The sequence below is a fragment of the Dromiciops gliroides genome, chromosome 3 (assembly GCF_019393635.1).
Source record: "Dromiciops gliroides isolate mDroGli1 chromosome 3, mDroGli1.pri, whole genome shotgun sequence".
Taxonomy (NCBI): Eukaryota; Metazoa; Chordata; class Mammalia; order Microbiotheria; family Microbiotheriidae; genus Dromiciops; species Dromiciops gliroides.
In genome coordinates this window covers 259,820,321-259,844,654 of record NC_057863.1, presented here as the reverse complement: position 1 = coordinate 259,844,654, position 24,334 = coordinate 259,820,321, and the positions used below count along the sequence as shown (strand labels likewise).

Genomic DNA, 24,334 nt, shown 5'->3' with positions numbered 1-24,334 from the left:
GGATCCACCCAATAGCAATTCATTTATTGTTCCCTCATTGATTCTATCACATACCCCTCAAAGGTCTCCCACTCTACCCTAAATAGATGATAGGGTGTATGTTTATCCATAGATAGATAAATAGACATATTAGCAAATCTATCAATCTCATAGTTTTCATTTATTAAAAAAACAATTAATGCATCAGAAAACAAACATAGGATTAAAACATGCAATGTCCCTAAATGAGATTTACCAAAACATTTCAATAATCAACTACTACTAATTTTAAGTGACTATAATCACTGAAAGAGGACTGGAATGACTTGGTTTTGCTTTTCTTTATACACATACATATACACATAATAAAGGCATCCAAGGAAAATATTTATTTCCTTTTCCATTTTTAGATGATATCATAGGAAAACTAAAGGCTTGATGAAAACATAGTGAAATGCAATGAATCATTCATTCACTTCAAGAAATACCATTTTCAAGATATTCAGATATCCAGAAACAATTCAAGAAATGAACAAGATATGCCTTCTTGAGATGCCTCTGGCAGAATCACCCAACTATTTTTAGATGTTTGTATTCTGCCAAGAGGAATTTAATCCGGACTCACATATAAATTTATGTTCCTCTCTAGTCATTTGTATTTCACCATGTGGAAAATATGGTTACAGCATAACAAATGCAGTGTGGGGGAGTGAAAGAGGAGGAAAGGATCAGAAACAATGATACCTATGACCAAAATACCTCAATTTCTAAGCATCTCTACATTTCAAACTCTAGGACTTTAAAATCTTCTAAGAGTTCTTGAGCTAGTGTCCTCAGGTTGAAATTTTGACTCTTAGATGTAGTTATGATATGCTGAAGGAGCATGGAGTCACGGAACTGTGATGCTAATTTGGAGAAGACTTCTGTTTCCAGAACCACAGACTGGATAAGCCGAAGAACATGAAGACATACTTCTGTGTCTGGATCTAAAGAAAAAGAAAAAGTTCGAGCTCCTGATGTGACACAAGTTCTCATACAACCTTATGTAAGTTTCTATAACTAAAGAAATAATCTCTTTTTTCTGTAAAAGAAAAATTAATTGCATAATCAGTTATGCAAGTTGTAAGTGAGAAATAAGAAAAAACTCAACTATATCCTGAATATTAATTGGCAATCTCATCACCAGAAGTTACCGAGGATCATATAATTTCAAAATGCTTAATTCAAAAATAAATTTTTATCTTTGGGTCTGTTATAATTCTTTCCACTAACATCAAATTCTTTTTTTAAAGATAACATTTCATCTGTACTCTTACTTCACACCCAAATACCACCTTAGATAACAAAAGATAGTCAGAAAAATACTTTAAGAAGCAAGAAGTTCTCACAACAAAATTCTTTAGCTGGGATAAGCCCGCTGATTTTCACTCTATTTCTTGACTACAGCTCTCTAATGCACTTAGAATATATAACTGTGCATTACAGTTCTATGTCCTCTACTAAAGTATAATTCTATTGCTTTGATGTGCTATGGAGAAGGTGGTGGGTAAGGTCAAAGTCTGTGTAAGCTCTAGCAGATCTTAAGAAACTGGAAAGCTTTTGAATATGAGATTAATGATAATGGACAACATCCAAGGACCAGCCTAGCTAAATTTATAAAGGGTTTTGAACAAGTTGGCCTCAGGGTGACAAATTTTTCTGCTACTAAACTTAGAATTTTAGATGGAGAGCCAGAAGAGACCTCACAGAAGTCAACTATTCCAGTCTCTTCATTGGATCTTCAGATTAGCAAACTGAAGCCTAGAGAAGCTATGTAACACTGAAAATCATACACGTAGTTTCAGAAGTAGCATCTAAATCCAGTTCCTTTAACTTTTACAAACTCTTAAAGAAAACCTAGATGAAATCATAGATGTTGAAGTATTGAAGTAAGAGTAATAATGACTTGTGTACCTGTCTTTTCCCCCTTTTGGAGTACAAACTCCATGGCTACAGCACAACAAATGCAAAGTAGGGATAAGACTCAGATCCAGAAGTAGGACATGTATTTATGATTTAGCACGAGGTTTCCCACAAATGCTGGGTATGCTCTGGCCCCCTTCTCGGCTTCTCTCTTGTCCCCGAGGAATCACTTAAGCCTAGGGTTTATTAGTCAAATCTGGCTGCATCCATCCAGGGGAAGGACTAACTCTGAGAACTCAATAAGGAAAATGCTGAAAGCTTCCAGCAGATATTCATCTCCAGAATTCGCACCTCCCTGGCAACTGTAAGGAGCATCACACATATATCTATGATCCCATGTATCTCATGCTAGTATGAATTTGTGTGTGTACAATTGAATATTCTTGACCTGGGACACAAAATTAGCTAGTTAGAGTTCTGCTAGTTATAGCAGACAATATCTGATTTCTCTACTTAATATCATAAGAACTCATCCACAGCCCTCTGAGTTAAAGAACTGAGAAATCTTAATGCTGATGATGGTGTATGTTAATCTTACAGAAATCAGAAATCCACTTGTTCAGGATAAGTAGATTTTTATCTATTTTTGAGAATACTCTATGACTAACAATATCCTTGAAAGCCCTTTTCTTATTATCTTGATTTAATAAGACAACATAAAAAATAGTATTCTACTTGGTGGTTTTTTTTTTTTTTTTAGTTTTTCAATTTATGCTTTCCAGGTAAATTGAGGGATAATTTTTCATAAAAATCAACTTCCACCAAAAAAAAAATTAACCTCCACCAAGAGCCTGAGCAAGCTATAGTTAAAATCAAAATGTCCTGCTAGCAAAGGGGACTAAGAAGGAAGGGTCAGTTAGGTAATACTAAAACATATATAGCAATGAAGGTGTTTGGGGCAAGAAAGAGACTATCCTAGCTGCACTTAACATTTAACAAAACTCTTTTTGGTTACAATGAATATGTATAGTTCATTAAGCTTACATTTACCATTATGGAAACTATGATACAGTCCTCAAAATAAGTTATCATTTGCAACAGCAGCATTCACCTAAACAAATGAATAATTACTTTATGATCCTCCTAGGCTTCACTTCCGGAAAAATGTATTTTTTTCTTCTTAAGTTTAAGACTTGGACATTTTGTATAATAAATCATAATGCAGAAGTTCTAATAAAATCACCACATGGAACAATGTTTATAACCTCAAGTTCATATTATGTTTTGGTAGACCAATCAGTCAAATGTCAGAATTGACAAAGTTTTATTACTGTCAGAAATGCTTGTGGTCATTGTAATTCTTATTAGTTGTCAAGTTCTTTGTGAACCCTTGTTAACCATTAATGTGGACAGTTTATTAGCAAATTAATTTCTCAGCTATTAATTCCAAGTCTGTAATTTTGAAGGGGGAAAAAATTCTTTAGTTCCCTACTTGGGTTAATGATCTTGAATAGAAGGTATAATAGAATTCTCACCACAATTACAAAGCACTGATGTAATTTTAACAATATAATGAAAGCGTTTCATTGTGCAGATGCTTTCTCTACAGCTAACAATGCCATTTGGTGTTACTGACAGAAGTCTCTGATAAAGCAAGCAGATTCTCAGTCACATCTGTCATTTGCAACATGGCTCTCTGGCAAATTGGTCTCCATAGTTAGGCTTAAGTAATTGCATTACATCAGTGCTAAACAGCTTAAATGCAATTGACTCTACAAGCAGGGCCAACTCAATTCATATATGCCCACAATATTCTCTGGCCACCTGGACAAAGGATTTATTATTGTCAAATGATTTATAACAGTGAGACAAGTGGAACCACCACAAGGAAATTATTTATAGAGTTGTTAGGTTTTTGTTTATGGTGGATACCAATAAATCCAGGATGGATAATTAGGATATCAATATCCTTCAGCAAAATGATTCCTATAAAAAAAATACCTCCTTTGTATGGATTACAGATTTCAATCTTCTTTCAAGCATGTCACAGAGGGCTTCTGTTTCTTCATAGGCCTTTGAATAGCTTCTTCACGCACAAAAAAACTTATGTTCACTTACTGATACAAAGTCGGTGAGAAAGGCAAAATGGCATAGTAGATAAATACCTAGAATTGGAGTCAAGAAACCCTGGGTTTGTCTTCTAAGTCAGACATTAGGTGTTTGACCTCAGGCAAGTTAAACCTTTCTAAGTCTCAGCTTCATTTGTAAAATGAGGTTAATAATAGCACCTACCTCACAGGGGTTGTTGTGAAGATTAATGTAAAGCACTTTGCAAACCTTAAAGTACTATGTGAATATCAGTTATTGTCACAGTTATTATTACTACTATCAACAGCCCTTCTGATATCTAGAAACATTTATCTTTAGGTAAAAGGAAAGGCACTATCAGAGTGGAAAATATAACAAAAAAGGAAAATACTGGATGTTGGAGGGTATGTGGAAAAACTGGGATGCTAATCCACTATTGGTGGAGTTATGAAAAGATCCAACCATTCTGGAGAGCAATTTGGAACTATGCCCAGAGGGCTATAGAACTGTGCATACCCTTTGATACAGCAATACCACTGCTAGGTTTTTATCCCAAAGACACTCCAAAAAAGAGGAAAAGACCTATTTGTGGAAAAATATTTACATCAGCTCTTTTTGTGGTGGCTAATAATTGAAAATCAAAGGAATACCCATCAACTGGGGAGTGGCTAAACAATATGTGGTATATGATTATAATGGAATATTATTGTGCTATAAGAAATGACAAGCAGGATGATTTCAGAAAAGCCTGGAAAGACGCATGAACTAATATATAGTGAAATGAGCAGAACCAGGAGAACAATGTGCACAGAGACAACAATATTATTTGATGAAAAACTGTGAATGACTTGGCCAATCTCAACAAAACAATGATCCAAGACAATACCAAAGGACAAATGATGAAGCATACTATCCACCTCCAAAGAAGAAACTGATATTGATTGAACACAGACTGAAGCATGCTGTTTTTCACTTTCATTTTTTCTTTTATTCTTTTCTTATACAAAATGATTAAGTAATGGTAATGTTTTACATGATTGCACATGTATAACCTACATCTGATTGATTACCACCCCAGGGAGGGAGAGAAAGAGGGATAAAATTTGGAATTCATAACTTTATTTTTTTTCTTTTTTTTTCAGGGCTATGGAGGGTTAAGTGACTTGCCCAGGGTCACACAGCCAGTAAGTGTCAAGTGTCTGAGGCTGGATTTGAACTCAGGTACTCCTGAATCCAGGGCCGGTGCTTAATCCACTGCACCACCTAGCCGCCCCCTATTATTTTTTTAAAAAGAAGGGAAAGCTTATACACATACACACAAAAAAATCCCTTCCCAACAATTCCCATCATTATTATCAGCCTAATTTATTGTTGATTCAGACCAAAGGATTTGGCTATAGCACTGAGACACTTTGATTTCATATTTCCAAACTGCTCTGGAAATCTCCATTCACAAAAAGAGGACTCATGGACATGAGGAAAGAACAGCTGTTCTTTTCAAATGGCAACTGACAGACCTTTAGATACATATTCCTTTTTATACCTTAATTTCTCAAGTGTCAGAATTTCTCAATTAAAATTGCTGACTCCCAAAGGAAAATCTTCAAATTCTGGTCCCAATGGGTTTAATCACAGCATTAATAGGAGACAGCTTTATAGATTGTTTATGTCAGCGGGACAGCTGAATATTTTGTCTTTAAACATACCTTACAATAAAAATTCCTTCCTTTTTTCACACCAACATGGCATCTGAATTATTTTCTATTTTCAGAAATATTTGCTCATAGTCTAAAAAATAATGTAAATTATTAGCTTATACTGCACTTACCCAGAACAAACCATTCATTTAAAACAATCTGAACAAGAGGTATGATAGTTGTAGAGCCATCTAACAGATATGGAAATTGAGACAGTATGACTACCCCAACAAAGACCAAGGAAAAGCACCAAACTGAGAGGTGATCAGGAAATGGAAGAAGAAACCACAGTAGGTCATTTTTACAGTCCATGTCAGAACAAAAAGACAGAATCCTTTGGGCACTATTCCTCCCCACCCATTTTCAGACCTTTCTTATTTTCTTGCACAATCTTCCTTCCAGTCACCCAGATTTGCCATTTCATTTTTTCTTCTACTCTTCATTCTCGTACCCCACATAACTAAGCAGTTGCCAAGTCACCCCATTTCTACCTCTATAACATCTCTCACATTCGTCCCCTTCTCTCTACACACATGGTCACCACCAAGGTTCAGACCTTCATCACCTCTCACCTGAACAACTGCTATAACCCTCGAAATTGTCTCCCTGCCTCAAGTCTCTCTTCACTCCAATATATCCTCCACAAAACTGGCAAAATGATTTCCCTAAAGGAGTGTAGTTCACCAATTCAACAAACTCCAATAGCTCCCTTTTGTGGCTATGATCAAATATAAACTTCCCTGTTTAGATTTCAAAGCATCTGAACCCTTCTCTGCCTTTCCAATATTATGTGTTAGTACCCATCCAGAATGCTATAAATCCAGCCAAATAGGCCTTTGTGTTTGCCACATACAACACTCCCATCTCCTGTTTCTACGTCTTTGCACTAAGAGTGTCCCAAGACTGGAATGCACTACCCCCTCATACCCACTTGTTAGAATCCCTTGTTTCTTTAAAACTCAGCTCAAGCACCACCTTCTGGATTAAGTCTTTACTGATTCCTCCAGCTATTTTGTATATACTTATATATGTGTCTCCCAAAATATAAGTTCTTTGAAGGTACAAAACTATTTCATTTTGGGAGGATTTTTTTTTTTTGTATCCCCAGTGTCTAGCACAATATCTGGCCCTTTAGTAGACACTTAATCAATACTTATTACCTTCCTGTGACAGCATATTATCACTGGTAGCTAGAAAACAGTAGCTAATAATATTGATTTTTAATAGTACATAACAAGGGCAGCTAGGTGGCACAGTGGATAAAGCACCGGCCCTGGATTCAGGAGTACCTGAGTTCAAATCCAGCTTCAGACACTTGACACTTACTAGCTGTGTGACCCTGGGCAAGTCACTTAACCCCCACTGCCCCCCCCCACACAAAATAGTACATAACAAATGGTTTTTATGATATTACTAAGACAAACTACTATATTTTCTCATGCAATTTTTCCTCATCATAAACTTTCTCTTCCAACAATTTTAGGAAAAAAATCAATTCCCATTCTATAAAAACTGTGCCGGGCAGCTAGGTGGTGCAGTGGATAAAGCACCAGCCCTGGATTCAGGAGGACCTGAGTTCAAATCCAGCCTCAGACACTTGATACTTATTAGCTGTGTGACCCTGGGCAAGTCACTTAACCCTCATTGCCCTGCCAAAAAATTAAGAAAAAAACAACTGTGCCCCTTCCACTAAAATCCTAGTCTTTTATCTCAGTGTGGTTTGGAGATGACCCTGGGCTTTTAAGAGTTATGTCACTAGAGTGCAAGTTCTGTTAGGTTCTCACTCAGCTGCAAAAGCATACCTACCAAAGAGAAAAATGCAGTGAACAGAAGCAGCAAACTCTGAGACTGGAAAGAGCATTATCTTTGCATTCACTTGGAATCAGGATTTTCAGCTATAAATCTGTCTGCATGGGGGAATTATTTAATACCATTCTGAGTTGTATTACTGGAAAGCTGGGGAATTTATATACTTCAAGTATGTATAATTTCATTAGTGTATATATTCCTTCCACTGATAACTTGGTATATCTTGATAACTTAGAATATCTTTGAAAGTTACTATTGATGAAAGTTTCTTCACCATGCTTTCAATCTTATGATGAGTCTCTCTGAACTTAGCTAGCTTCACCATCACTGGACCCATACATGAGCCAATTACACTGTGCATTTAGTGCTATGAAGTACAAAAAGCTCAAAATATAATGGGCTTGTGTTATTAGAACCTTTAACTGTGATAAATCCATTTCTTTTATATGTTCTACCCAAGTAAAGAAAAAGAATTTTTATTAATAATAATTGTTATTGTTGTTCAGTCATTCAGTCATGTAAGCACATGAGTGATAGCATGCCAATTCTCTCCATGGGGTTTTTCCTGGCAAAGATACTGGAGTAATTTGTCATTTCCTTTTCCAGTGGATTAAGGCAAACAGAGGTTAAATGACTTGCCCAGGGTCACACAGCTAGTAAATGTCTGAGGCCAGATTTGAATTCAGGTCTTCTGGACTTCAGGCCCAGTACTCAATCCACTGAGCCATTTAGCTGCTTCATTAGTAATAATACTCTTGATAAAGATCAAATGTTACCATTAAAATAGGTCATAATTGATTTGAGTTATAATACTGCAAAGAAAGAAGTCACATACCTGTCACTGAAATATAACTGATTAATATCATGTTACCAACAAGATGGAGGACTAGACATTTTCTCTGATCCTCACAAACTCTCAAAACTCTCCTAAATAAGAATTATGTGTATGAAGAAAAGCAAATGCAGAGAACAGTAATTCCTAATCTCTTAGTGCTCACTTAGCACCCCCTTCTCCCAAAAGTGCCCACATTCTGAGAGGGTTGCAAAATGGGACCCATGAACTTGTGCTCTGAAATTTACTCAGCAATTCTCTTGCTTCAGAAAAGAAAATAACAGAGGTTACTGGGGAAGAGGTTACTGCTAGTTTGTATGGGGGACTGCACCAAGTGTAAAGAAATGGGGACTGACAGCCACCTAGGGGCCAATTCTATCCCCTCAAAAGGGGCAGCTAGTTGATGCAGTGGATAAAGCACTGACCCTGGATTCAGGAGGACCTGAGTTCAAATCTGACCTCAGACACTTGCTGTGTGACCCTGGCCAAGTCACTTAACCCTCATTTCCCCTCAAAAAAAAAGTCATTTTGAGTAGATTGAGGCTGGTAAAAAGTAAATTCCCCAGCATGAGAGGAGGCAGAGTCAGCTTTAAGGTCCAATCCTCAGGAAAACTGATATCAAAAGGTAAAGTGTCAGAAATAGAGCAGTAGCAGAATATAATTTCAAAAAGACTAAAATCACCAAATATTTCAGGATGAAAATTCAATTAAAAAAAAATCAAACAAATCTCGAGGCCAAGTAGATAAATCAACAGAAATGTTATTTATAATAGAATGGGAGGTGGCCTGCAGGACATCTAAATAAGTATGAACATTTCCAAATAAATATTACAAGACAAAGGAAAATGAATCAATATTCAGTGAGGGAAAAATTTCTGTGGATTCCCAAAAGAGCATGGAACCACAATAGGATATTCCTAAATGGTTTAAGAGAAAAATAAGAATAATGAAGGCAGAATTTATGGCCTATAGAGAATAAATAATTGGCAGGAGAGAACAACTTGAATGCATGCTGTCCAGAGAAACTAAAGAGAGAACAACTGATTGGGAGTAAAAATAAACAGAAATAAAAACAATCTGGGAAAAGAAAAGCAATAAGCAATCATGTTAAAAGAAAACATTCTCCATACAAGCAAAACATATCAATTTCAAGTATAGGATCCATAGAGAAAACCTAAGACCATAGGTCTTCGAAAAGAACATGAGAAGACCAAAATGCAAAAAAATCACGCAAGAAAAGAACCCAGAATTTCTAAACGCAGAAAACAATGTGCCAATTCAAAGGATCCAATGTTTACCTCTACAAAATAAAATAAAATGCTGTGGACACAAAGTAGTTAAATTGAAGAATTCCAATGGCAAGCAACAAATTCTTCAAGGGACAGGAAAAAGATCTTCAAATATAAAAGAAAGGAAATTCAGATAGCACAAGACTATTCTGTACCCAACAGAAAATATAGGAGGGAAATGGAATAATGTATTACAAAGAGCAAAAGGAGACCAAAATGCAACATAAGGAAGCATATCCTGCAAACCTGAACCTAATTATCAATGAAAAAGGACAGGTGTTTAATTAAAAAAAAAAACATTTGAAGCATTCCTAGAAAGAACACCATGGGGCAGCTAGGTGGTACAGTGGATATAGGACCAGCCTTAGATTCAGGAGAACCTGTGTTCAAATCTGGCCTCAGACACTTGACAATTACTACCTGTGTGACCCTGTGCAAGTCACTTAACCCTCACTGCCCTGCAAAAAGAAAAAAAAAAGAACACCAAATATGATCTAATTACTAGTTTAGGGGCAGCTAAGGTGGTGCAGTGGATAAAGCACCAGCCCTGGATTCAGGAGGACCTGAGTTCAAATCCAGCCTCAGACACTTGACAATTACTAGCTGTGTGACCCTAGGCAAGTCACTTAACCCCAATTGCCTCATCAAAAACAAACAAACAAACAAAAAAACTAGTTTAGAACATATTAGTCAATAGAAACAAAAGAAAGTTAAACAAATACAGCAACCAAGGAAAGCGCAAGAAATGAAATACATTACTCCAGAAAAAGAAGAGAAAAAACAAAAACAAAAGAGAAAGACACCTAAGGAGTTCAAAAATAACAACAACAAGAAGAGGGGGACCATTAAAAGATCCTTTCTAAAAGTACAAGAGGAGCTAAAGATCATGGACTAATTCTGACAAAACCCTGACTATTAAGTAAATTAATGTCTTTTGTGGGATAAACTACAGCATTGGAAGGTACATAAAAAGCAAGAGTAGAGGAAGAAGATAGAAGGGACTACCCAACGTACCATAACCAAATCACTAGTAAATGGTTCAGGGAAAATAACCCTTTAGTAATTTAAGAAGAGAAGCTATAGGAAAACGAGTAAGATGGCAAAAAAAGGGGTGGGGATTAAAATGGGGTGAGGGGAGGAGGAAAACTTGATTCAGCGTTGGGAGGAAATTCTACTAAAGAACACTACCATGGAGGGAGACAGGATCCATAATGGGAGAAATGGACATTAAATGGGTCTGATCTGCAGGGATTTGGTGTTTAAAGAACCACTGTATTGCAGGGTATCATACCTTCATTAACAAGCATTCTATCTTGTGAGAAGGAGAACAAGAACTCCTAGGGGGCAATGAAATGCAGAAGGGTGGAAATTAATGAACCCAGAGAGATCTCATGGCAAATGGGGGTAAATGAGCATAAAGAAGGGAGGGGATAGTAATAAACATCATAATCAGAGACAGAAAAATTTCTACCAATAGGCAACATTGGGTACAAGAAGCTTTTAATCTAATTATGTGGTCATTAAGATAAAATCGCCTTTTTCTTTACTCCTGGTTTGCAGAATCATCACAGAGTGAAGTCAAGAACTACCAAGAACAAAACGGAATGTCAGGATGGATATGGTAATCATATTCCTTTTTTCATCTTATTGATTACAGAATTAGAGATGGGGGAGATAAGGAAGAGGGTGGTAGAACTAACAACAGAATATGTACAGTTTTTAAGGTCAACAGCATTGGTTTCTAAAAATTAGCACCTTTGTTTATCAATTACTAAGTTTTCAACCATTTATTTATTAGAAAACTATTGAAATAGTATAGCAACTCTAAGTTGTTAAATGAGTGTTTTCAAAACATAACTGTAGCTTATTCTCAGTACAATGGAGCCAGATGTTCTTTTTTTAGCTTCTTTTAAAATTTTTACTAATGCTTTTTGTTAAGATAATACATTCATTTCTTTTTCTTTTATTTTATTAATCTGCCCCTCCCAATATTCTCTCCATTGAGGAATTTTTTTAAACCATGAAAAATAAAGCCCTCATACCACCTCACACCTATCAGATTGGCTAATATGACAAAAAAGGAAAATAATAAATGCTGGAGAAGATGTGGAAAAATTGGAACATTAATGCTTTGTTGGTGGAGTTGTGAACTTATCCAACCATTCTGGAGAGCAATTTGGAACTATGTCCAAAGGACTTTGGGGCCCTGCATACCCTTTGACCCAGTAATACCACTACTAGGTCTGTATCCCAAAGAGATCATAAAAAAAGGAAAGGGAACCACATGTACAAAAATATTTATAGCAGTTCTCTTTGTGGTGGCAAAGCACTGGAAATCAAGGAGATGCCCATCAATTGGGGAATGGCTGAACAAGTTGTAGTATATGATGGTGATGGAATACCATTGTGCTACAAGAAATGATGAGCAAGCAGATTTCTGAAAAACTTGAAAAGACTTAAGTGTACTGATGTGGAGTGAAGTGAGCAGAACAAGGAGAACACTGTACATAGTTACAGCAACACTGTGTGATGATCAATTGTGATAGACTTAGCCCTTCTCAGCAATAGAATGATCCAAGACAGTTCCAAAAAACTTATGATGGAAAATGCTCTCCATATCCAGAAAAAAGAACTGTGGAATCTGAATGTAGATGGAACCATACTATTTCTACTTTGGGGGTTTTTTTTGAGGTTTTTCCCTTTTGTTTTGATTCTTCTCTCACAACATGACTAATGGAAAAATATGCTTAATGTGGCTGTAAATATATAACCTATTTCAGATTGCTTTCTGTCTTGAAGAGGGGGGAAGAAAGGGAGGGAGGGAGAAAAATTTGGAACTCAACATCTTATAAAAACAAATGTTGAAAACTATCTACATGTAACTGAAAAAAAGTTAAATACTATTAAGATTGGAAAAAGTAAAAATAAAGGCCTCAATACACTTATGTAAGCAGAGCTTTTACACAGAAATATTTACTTCCAAAGGCATAATTACAAATATACAAACATCTCCCCCAATATGTGAGAAGCTTAACTTCCCTTTCCTTGTATACCATCTCAGTCTCTGGGGAGAGGAAAGAGATTGGCTTCACTCAGTTCCCATAGAGCATAGACATAATTCCAAGTCCAAATACCCCGCTGTGGGCTTGTGTCTCATGCATCCTTGCTTCTCAGGATTTCCATGCTGAGATGGCTAGCTGCTGGCTCCAAGGATTGCCATGGCTTGAATTTCAACCTGGTCTGTAAGGATCACCTCTAGCAACTGAAACTGAGGACAAATAACAAAAAGCAGAAACAAACACTCCAAGCCCATTCTTCAAAGCAGGTGGGAATAAAAGAAAAAGGAAGGGAAGGTCAAGTCCCTCCCCTATAACTTTCTGGTTCAATTCAAGGCATCCATGTTGGGCACAGCAGCTAGAATTATAGTTGAAAAGATGGTGAAAAGAGAGACCAACTCAGTCTCACCATTTTTGAAGATGCAGGCAGTGAATCAAAGGAGATTACCTCACCCATGTGGTTGGGGACACAGCTATCTCCACATTAGGCAAGCTATGCATTACAATTTCTTTATTTTAAATTCATCACTTCTTTGGTACAAGGTGGCCATTGTGTTTCATTTTCATTCTTTTGGACTCATAGCTTATCCTCTATATTGGCCAGAATTCTAAAATCATTCAAAGTTGTTTTTTTCTGTTATCATTGTATAAATTGTCCAACTTCTACTCATTTGCTCTATATGAGTTCATAGAAGTCTTCCTAGTTTTCTTTGAAAATGTCCCTTTTGGAGGTGGAGCCAAGATGGCAAAGAGAAACCAAGAAGTTGCTTGAGCTCTCCCAAGTTTCCCTCAAAAACAACATTAAGTCAAGCCTCTAAATGAATTCTGAAACTAAAGAACCTACAAAAAAGACAGAGAGACACAATCTTCCAACTTGAGATAATTTAGAAGACTTCAGGAAAGGTCAGTCTCACCTGGGCAAAGGGGGAGTGCAGCACAGCTCAGGCCAGCTCAGCAGGGAGGGGGTCTGGGCAAGTCAACAGGAAGCTCTTGACCACAGCGGAACAACTGAGGCCCCTTGATCCTGGCTCAGCAAGCTGGTGCTGCAGTGGGCCAGTTGTGAGATCCACCAGAACCAGCTGAGAGGGCAGGCTGGCAGCTGGAGGGCCACCCACGGGACAGGTGCAACTGGGCCTGGCCATCCCAGTACCTGGAGCAAGCACAGGGAGCAAGCCCAGGGCAGTGAGAAATCCACAAACTATAGAGACCTCAGAGTAGAAAGCCATTGACACAGCCCCTATCCAAGCACAAGAAGCTTGAAACAGTGGCCCTTGTGCCCCAGGAGCAGACCTCAACTTTAAAAAAATAAGCTACAATATGAGTAATAAACAAAAAAGGGCTCTTAACATTAAGAGCTTCTGTGTCAACAGGGAAGAGCTAAACACAAACTCAGATGAGGATAATACTCTCAAATTGCCTACATGTGAAGCCTCAAGAGGGAAGATGAATTGGTCTCAAGACCAGAAAGCTTTCTTGGAAGAGCTCAGAAAGGATTTTAAAAATCAATTGGGGGCAGCTAGGTGGCACAGTGGATAAAGCACCAGCCCTGGATTCAGGAGTACTTGAGTTCAAATCCAACCTCAGATACTTGACACTTACTAGCTGTGTGACCCTGGGCAAGTTACTTAACCCCCATTGCCCCGCCAAAAAAAAAAAAAAATCAATTGACGGGGCAGCTAGGTGGCACAAAGGATAGAGCACTGGTCCTGGAGTCAGGAGGACCTGAGCTCAAATCCAGCCTCAAACACCTTGACACTTACTAGCTGTGTGACCCTGGGCAAGTCACTTAACCCCAATTGCCTCACCAAAAAAACCAAAATCAATTGAGAGAGGTAGAAGAAAAAATGGGAAGAGAAATTAAAGCAACACAAGAAAATTATGAAAAAAATAATCAACAACATGGAAAAGGAAGCACAAGGAATCAAAAGCTTGGAAAAGGAAGCACAAAGATTGACTGATGAAAACAATTCCTTTAAAAATTCATTTGGCCAAATGGAAAAGGAGATGCAAAAGCTTACTGAAGAAAACAATGCCTTAAAAATTCGAATTGGACAGATGGGAGCTAATGACTCCATGAGACACCAGGAATCAGTCAAACAGAATCAAAAAAATGAAAAAATAAAAGAAAATGTGAAATACCTCATTGGAAAGACAACTGACCTTGAAATAAATCCAGGAGAGACAATTTGAGAATTATTGGACTGCCTGAAAGCTATGATCAGAAAAAAAGTCTATGGTTTCTACACCATATTCCAGGAAATTATCAAGGAGAACTGCCCTGATATTATAGAATCAGAGGATAAAAATCATCATTCAAAGAATCCACAGAATACCTCCTGAAAGAGACCCCAAAAGGAAAACTCCAAGGAATATTGTAGCCAAATACCAGAATTATCAGGTGAAGAAGAAAATACTCTAAGCAGCCAGAAAGAAGCAATTCAAATATCATGGAGCCATAGTCAGGATTGCACAGGACCTGTCAGCTTCAACATTAAAGAATCACAAGGCTTGGAATATGATATTCCAGAAGGCAAAGGAGCTTGGATTGCAACGAAGAATCAACAATTCAGCAAAATTGATCATTTTCTTTCAGGGGAAAAGATGGACATTCAATGAAATAGGGAACTTTCAAGGTTTCCTGATGAAAAGACCAGAACTGAATAGAAAATGTGATCTTAACATATAAGACTCAAGAGAAGTTTAAAAAGGTAAACAGGGGGAAAAGGTTATTAAATAAGGTTAAAGTATTTAAATCCCTACACAGAAAGATAATATTTATAACTCTTGAGAACTGTATCTCTATTTGGGCAGACAGAAGGAATATACATAGAGGGTATAAATATAAATTACCTTTGATGTGATGATATAAAGAAAATTAAGGGGTGGAAAAAAGGAATTTATGGGGAGAAGAGGAAAGGGGAGGTGGAATGGGGTTAATTACATTATATGAAGAGACACAAAAAATCTATTACAATAGAGGGAAAGAAGGGAGGGGTGAGCATTGTTTCAACCCTACTCTCATCAGATTTGGTTCAAAGAGGGAATAACATATACGTTCACTTGGATAAAGAAATTTAGCTTATTCTTTAGGGAATTAAAAGGGTAAGGGAAGGGGGCAGCTAGGTGGCGCAGTGGATAGAGCACTGGCCCTGGAGTCAGGAGTACCTGGGTTCAGATCCGGCCTCAGACACTTAACACTTACTAGCTGTGTGACCCTGGGCAAGTCACTTAACCCCAATTGCCTCACTAAAAAAAAAAAAAAAATTAAAAAAAAAAAGGGTAAGGGAAAAAGGGAGTGCACTGACAGAAGGGAGGGCAGAAGCAGGGGAGAAAAGAGTAAAGAAAAGGGAGGGGGGCTGACAAAAAGGGAGGGCAGATTGGGGGAGGCAGGGGTAAGAAGCAAAACATTGGTGAGGAGGAATAGGGTAAAAGAAAGGGGAAAAAGTACAAAGGGGGTAAATAGAATAGAAGGAAATAGACAGTAATGATAACTATGAATGTGAATGGGATGAACTCTGCCATAAAATGGAAGCGAATAGCAGAGTGGATGAAAAACCAGAATCCTGGAGACACTGGTTGGACTGTGCTTCTTCTTTGGCTGCGAGACATGGGCATGGTGGCAGGGAACTTCAGAAGTGGGAGATTAGGAAGGCTAGGATTGCCAGGTTATAAGAAATCTCTTCTCAATCTTTCTCTTTCTTTTACGATCTTTCAATAAACCCTTTAAAAAATTCTAAAAAGGGGCAGCTAGGTGGCGCAGTAGATAAAGCACCAGCCCTGGATTCAGGAGTACCTGAGTTCAAATCCGGCCTCAGACACTTGACACTTACTAGCTGTGTGACCCTGGGCAAGTCACTTAACCCCCCATTGCCCCACCAAAAAAAAAAAATCTAAAAAAACAAAACAAAACAAAACAAAAAACAAAAAACACCCCAGAATCCTACAATATGCTATTTACAAGAAATATATTTGAAGCACAGAGATACACACAGAATAAAGGTAAAAGGTTGGAGCAGAATATATTATGCTTCAGGGGAAGTCAAAAAAGCAGGGGTAGCAATCCTTATCTCAGACAAAGCAAAGGCAAAAATAGATCTAATTAAAAGAGATAAAGAAGGAAAATGTCCCTTTCATAATTTATCATGGCAAAATAATATTTCATTAAGCATATATTCCACCAACTAGCCATTTCCCCAGTAAGAAAACCCCCCTAATATTTCTAATTTTTGAATACTATGAAAAGAGATGCTATAAATATTTTTGTACATATAGGTCTGTTTAACTTCTTAGCAGTATACCTTGGTCAAAAGGTATGTAGAGTCGAGTAAATCTGGGAGCATAGTTCCAAACTCCTTTTCATAATGGCTAGACCAATTCACAGCTCCACTTATAGTATACTGGTTTCCCACAATCCTGCCAACATTTGCTAACTTTCTCTTTTGTCATTTTTGCCAGTCTTTTAAATATGATACAGAATGTCAAAAGTTGCTTGAATATGCATTTCTTTGCAAATATCTGCAATTATTAGTCAGAATATTTTTCTCATAGTGTTATAGTTAGTAGGGATTTCTTTCTTTAAAAACTGCCTCTTCATATTCTTGAACCATTTTTCTATTGGGGAATGGCTCTTAAGTCTTATACAAATGAATCAGTTAGAGAAAATTGTGGAAAATGTTTTTCCAAGTTACCCACTTTCCTTCCATTTAAACATTAAATAAGCTTGTATAAAAATGTTTTAAATTTTTTAAAACCAAAGTTATCCATTATAGTTCTTGTGAAGCTATCACTTTAGTCATGAACTTTACATTTATCCATAAGTCAGAAAGATAATTTCTTCCTTGCTCCTCTAATTTATTTAGGATGTGACTTTTTATATCTAGGACATGTAACCATTTGGAGTTTACCTTGGTATATAGTATGGGACGTTTATCTAGAATCTAATTTCTGTCATCTAGTTTCTCCAACAGTTTTTGCCAAAGAATGATATCTTCCCCTCCAATAACTGGGACTAGGGGGTTTACTGAACATAATGCTACTGTATTTTTTTTTTGCTTCTATATATTAAATATCTAATCTGTTCCACTGAACAACCTCTCTATTTTTAGCCAGTAACAAATTTTGATGATTACTGCTTTGTGGTATAATTTGAGATCTGGTACTGCTGAGCCCACACAGTCCCATTTTTTTCATGATTGCCCTTGAGATGAGACCTTTTGTTCTTCCAAATGAATTCCATTTTTTCTTAGGTCTATGAAATATTCTTTGAAAAGTTTGATTGAGTAAGTAAATTAATTTAAAGAATATTGTCATTTTTATTGTATTTGCTTTTGTTCTACCCATAAGTAATTAATGTTCTTCCAATTATTTAGGTTTATCTTTATTTCTGCAAAGAGTATGTATATATCTTGGAAGACACACTGCCACATATTTTATAGGTTCATAGTTATTTTGAATGAAATCTCTCTTTCTAGGAGGCAGCTAAGTGGCACAGTGGATAAAGCACTGGCCCTGGATTCAGGAGGACCTGAGTTCAAATCTGGCCTCAGACACTTGATACTTACTAGCTGTGTGGCCTTTGCCAAGTCACTTAATCCTCATTGCCCTGCAAAAACAACAACAACAACAACAACAATTCTCTTTCTAGCTCTCCCTGCTGGTTTTTGTTAGGAATATACAGGAATGTTGATGATTGATGAGGATTTATGTTACATACTACTAGTTATCAATTTTGCTGAAGTTTTAATTACTTCAATGAATGTTTAATAGACTTTCTGGTGTTCTCATATCATCTCATATCAAACTAGCACAGCTGAAGCAGCAAGACTTCCCAAGGGACACACAGAGACAGTAAGTGCAAAGCAAGTCCTACAACCACCACCATTTTTCCTCAGACCCTGATAAGGATGACCCAGGACATTGAATGCAAGAGCCTTGAGAACAACAATGGCCCCCAAGCCACTAAACCTGCTTCCAGTTGGGGTCTCAATGAGGAGAGAAACCTTTGTGAAGAGAGGGCATAACTTCCTCATCACCACCAGCAACAACTGCTGATCAACTGCCACTAGCATGTGTAGGAAATCTGAGAGTGGCAGCCTTATTTAGAGTCCTATTCCTGCTTTCACCCCAGCCCTCATTACCATCACTAGGGGATGTGACTCCTGGGGAGAAGCCAACCATCCCCACCAAATACCAACCAGTTAATACACACAGGGCAAGCCTACCAGCCTTACTAAAGTAGCAAGGCACTTTGCTTCAAACTCTGCCAGTTTTGTTTGTTTGTTTGTTTTGTTTTTGCAGGGCAATGAGGGTTAAGTGACTTGCCCAGTGACAGCTAGTAAGTGTCAAGTGTCTGAGGCTAGATTTGAACTCAGGTCCTCCTGACTCCAGGCCCGGTGCTCTATTCACTGAGTCACCTAGCTGCCCCCCAAACTCTGCCAGTTTTAATCATTTCAATTAATTTTGAATTGACTCTACAGGGTTCTCATATAATAAAAGGCTTAGCACAGTGCCTGGCACATAGTAAGCGCTATATAAATGTTAGCTATCATTATTATTTCATATCAAATAAGCCTAGCTAAAGAAGCAAAATACCTTGAGGGAGAAATAGTAGGCTGCACCATCTTGACTACTATGTCTTAAAGTCTTATATTTAGGTCAAGAAATCGATTTCATCTTATACAAGATGAGCAAGATATGGTTAGACAGCAGTATCTCAGAAAAAAGTTTTTTGGTTTTTTTTTTTTTCATTTTTTTGTGGCAGCAGGCAGAGGAGCAGGATAGTTCCAGTTAACTAACCACCCACTGAAAAGAAGGCTCTCTATTATTTCCTATGAAAGCATTCCAAAAAGCCTGTCAGCTTCAGCTACTATCCTTTTGCCTCATTCTCCTTTGGCTTTTATTCAGTGACACTTAACTCAAGGCACCTGGTAACAGACCATGATGACCTTGGGAGTGTTAAAAGGTCAGGAAAGCAAACCACAGGAATCTGTGCATTGGAATCCAGTAGTCAGAGCCCAAGCTAGGTTTCACAGCCAGTGTGACGCTGATGTCACAAGGAGCAACTTTTAGGAGTGAGCTTCAGGCTTGTAGCCTAGCAATAGCTGACATAGACACTCATTTAGCAGTTGTACTGTGTATCTGGACATAAATCTGATAGGATCAAGGCTATGTAATAACTGAGCTACATGTCAAGCCTTCTTCTGACACAGAGGTTTTATAGGGAAGAGTATACCTCTGAGGTATTGGGGGGTAAAAATATTTGTATATTTTTTCATGCTATATCTTTGAAGTAAATATTACTTTGTAAAAGCTAATTGATGGGGCAGCTAAGTGGCGCAGTGGATAAAGCACTGGCCCTGGAGTCAGGAGGACCTGAGTTCAAATCCAGTCTCAGACACTTGACACTTACTAGCTGTGTGACCCTGGGCAAGTCACTTAACCCCCATTGCCTCACCAAAAAACAAAAACAAAAAAGCTAATTGATATCAAATTTGAATGCTAGTCATAGGTCCCTAACAAACAAAGAAAACATAGGTAATGGGGACATTAGTCAATGGCATTAGAAAAAAGTTCCACAATCCCCAACTCTTCAGGGTACCAAGGATCTTTGAGGGGAGATGTAGTCTGCTTGGTCCTTAGAGAGGGGGGCTAGAGTGCACTCATTACAACTGCTATATGAAACTCCTACCAATGCAGATCAGTAAATGTTTTGCAATGTGAAGCTAAAGAAATTGAGGGGAAGAAAAATATTGTAAAGGGAAGCAAAATTCATCAAAACAGAAAAATATTCACAAATAAATCACATACAAAATTAGTTCTTGATCAAATATCCTTGTCTATAATAGCATCTATCCCTGCCCATCCCCACGCAGGTAGTCAACATCTTGTGTCAGTGTCTCACTAATTTTAGATAGGTATTTCAAAAGAGAATAATTTGAGCATTCATGGATTAAGAGAAGCCCTTGGAAAAATTGATTAAGTCCTCAAATACTTTAGTAAAAATGACTCCCCTTATTATTATGCCACACAAGTCAAATCTGAAGTGAAGGATGTCATATCATGCTCTATATATTATACAATTTTGTCAGAAAAATTATGTTCCTCAAAACCATTCAATACTTGATACATTCTTTGTTCATTTTGAGAATTAGAGTGGTTGCAATTAGAATATAAATTTATTGAAATATAAGATGAAATATACTTATTTTCATTATTTTATTTTTATTTTTCAAGATAAAAGTCCTAATCAAACCTGTCCTTCAGTATTTACTATAAAATGTTGGTCCCCATTTTAAGCAGAATTAAGTGGCCTTTTTACCTGTACTAATTATACTTAAATAACAAGAAGATGACAAATATTCATAGAATACCTTTGAGTTATCTTTATCTCAAGGAAATTTTCTTTTTTTTCTTTGCAACAAACATTTATTTTATTTTTTCCAGTTACATGTAAGGGTAGTTTTCAACATTCATTTTCATAATATTTAGAGTTCCAAATTTTTCTCCCTTTCCTTCCCCCTCCACAAGACAGCAACCAATCTGATATAGGTTATATATGTATAATCCACAAGTGCTCTTTTTATCAGTTCTTTCTATGGGGGTAGATAGTATGCTTCCTCATTAGTCCCTTGGGATTGTCTTGGATCATTGCTGAGAGTAGTTAAGTCATTCACAACTCCTCATTCAACAACACTGCTATCACTATGCACAATGTCCTCCCAGTTCTGCTCACTATACATCAGTTCATATGAGTCTTTCCAGGTTTCTCTGGGATCATCCTGTTTGTCATTTCCTATAGCACAATACCATTCCACTATAATCATATACCGCAGCTTCTTCAGTCGTTTCTCAATTGATGGACTTTCCCTTGATTCCCAATTCTTAGCCACCACAAAGAGTTGCTATATTTTTTGTACAATTTTCCTCCCTTTTCTCTTTTTCATGATTACTATTGTTGTTTCCCTCCATCCTATTCCCTTCCCCATGATATTTACTCTATTATCTATCTTCTTTCACCCTATCCCTCTTCAAAAGGGATTTGCTTCTGTCTGTCCCCTCCCCCAATCTGCCCTCCCTTCTTTTGCCCCTCTCTTTATCCCCTTCCCCTCCTATTTTCCTGCAGGGTTAGAGAGATTACTCCACCCAATTGTATCTCACGGAATTTCTTGAAAATTCTAAAGAACTAAAACATTCCAATATATTAAATCAAAATTTTAACAGGAAATTATAATTAGCCACTGCATAAGAAGTTCACATATATATCTTATGCAAAGCCCTTACCTTTCAAGAGCCATGACAGTAGAGAGATAAAACCTGGACTTTCACTTATATACTTCAGGCCTTTCAAGTTGATGCTTACATTGTACAGTGTCATCAGCATTAACCTGAAATGTGGAAAAAAAAAAATGGAGTTGAAAACATGGTACAATTCCTCCACCAGAATTATATTTTATTAGATTCAATTGGATATCAATATATTTGGCAATTTCTATAAAATGGAATATTGTTGAGAATATAAAGCCATTTCTGTTATATGTAGTAGAAACTTATAGTAAACAGAAATATTTGACAAACTTAAGGTACAAATAGTATAAAACCTCAGTTATTCTAATTTAAGATCCTGGTAATAACTCATTCTACTTTAAATCAAAAACAAAGTAAAAGGATTACAGAGTTATAGGTGTTAAGGTAAACAATAGTAGAAAATGATATATGTTATTCCTCCCCATTTCTGATGGTACTTTGTGGGATATTTTAAAAACAAATGCTAGGGCAGCAAGGTGACTCAGTGGATAGAGCACCGGCCCTGGAGTCAGGAGTACCTGAGTTCAAGACACTTAACACTTACTAGCTGTGTGACCCTGGACAAGTCACTTAACCCCAATTGCCTCACTAAAAATTTTTTTTAAAAAATTTTTAGAAAATGCTAAATAAACACTAGAGTTAACATATTTTCAGAAATTCTACTTTTATACTCAGATAATGAAAATCAACTATAATTCCTACATACTATTTATCTATATATGATGAAAGGCAAAATAAGAATTATCAGTTCTCTACAAAAACTACAGCATTATGGGCATACATAACAGACTCACAGATCCATTTTATTTACTCATTTACTTGCTATGTAGGCAGTATTACTTCACAAAGTCCTGCTACCATGCCTTACAATTAAAAAGAGAAAGTAGATTCTCAAAGGCTATGCCAACAGAGCACAAACAGCTTCAACCAGGGTAAACTGCTCTGAATGTAGGCTCAGCAATAGACAATGGTGTCTAAGGATCAGCCTAGCTAAGTATGGTGGGACTCATCACTAGAAAATTAATGCGACAAATTTATTCGATAATGGTTACGTATAGCACTGAACAAAAATGTAAAATGGCTTTCATATAATAACCTTTCTATTAGACTCAAACAGATCTTGGGCCAAACATTAATTTACAAACATTGATACAACCATTAATTAATACTTCTAACATTACTTTTCCAGTGACTCGGGAACTGATACATTCCTGGAGGAACTGAACCATATCCATATGAACATTCAGTTATAAGTGAAGACAAAAGGACCTGACACAGGTTTACAAAAAAACCAAACTCACAACATGACATCTGCTCTGACCATTTGGTGGCCCCCTCCTTCCTCTTTTCAGTGCCATGGACACCCTGACTCTAGGCTATGGAACTTTGCTCAATAGATAAGTGGTCAGTTCTCAACAAAATTACTAAGTATTCACAACCATAAGAAAGAATGTTCCAAATCACTAATAAGGAAAATAGAAATCAAAACAAGCCTGAGGTTTCACATCACACTGCAAATTGGCAAAGATGACCAAAAAAATTTAAATAGTCAGTGTTGGTAGGGTTTTAAATAATAGGCACATTAATACATACAATTTCTTATGGTGAAAATGCTTATGCCTAAAATTCAGAAGTAGCTGACTTGTCTTCTTGTTCTATTGGGTGAGTGTCCAGTTGTATTTGTTTTAGGCTTACAGTAGCAAGGATCCTTGGTGAAAATCTGGGGTACCCTTTGGAATAAAGACCCAGGAAAAGCTGTCTGAACCCCTATGGTAAACTACCTCTGCTACAGGCACCCCTAGAGAATATAGATATGCCCTGTATAGAAAGGAGCACTTTTTGTCTGGACCAGAGTTGAATAGCACTGAGAAAAGCATCTAAGAGTTTCCACCTAGGACGGTTTCTCATCTGAGAAAAGGGTAGTGATTATTGACTCATGTCCCAAATCCCTATAGGGAAGTAGTTTAAATTCCATGTAGTTTGAAACGTTCAATACTTTCCAAAATGGGGAGCCAGTTTTCTTTATCTTTGCTCTTTCATTTGCTTGTGGGTTGAGATAGATCATATAAGGCTAAGGCTAGGCAAGCAGAAATATTTGACAAACTTTATGAAGTGCTTCTTGTTGCTTGCAAAACTTTGTATTTGGGGATAACTATGGTTTTCATCTGTACATACTGGATCGTACAACATTGGCTATTTTAGACTTTACTACACGCCACTGAGGAAGCAAGTGAAAAGACGTTGCTTTTGCCTCCCCAAAGACCATAAAGAACTGTTCTGCACTTGGGACAAGGATGGTTAAAAATATACATACATACATACATACATACATACATACATATATATTTTTTATTTTTATTTTTATTTTTTTGCTGATGG

At 37.0% G+C, this 24,334-nt stretch overlaps 1 protein-coding gene across 1 annotated transcript in view; it reads right to left on the bottom strand.

Moving 5' to 3' along the window:
* Positions 1–195: 195 nt before the first annotated feature.
* Positions 196–24,334, bottom strand: part of LOC122745526 (heat shock transcription factor 2 binding protein) — a 101,540-nt gene continuing 77,401 nt past the window's right edge. Inside the window, exons 7-8 of the mRNA XM_043990860.1 lie at positions 21,932–22,035; positions 196–965 (exon numbers count right to left, since the gene is read on the bottom strand). Coding sequence (XP_043846795.1) covers positions 757–965; positions 21,932–22,035 — 313 coding nt within the window. The 3' untranslated portion in view covers positions 196–756. The remainder of the gene's footprint in view (positions 966–21,931; positions 22,036–24,334) is intronic.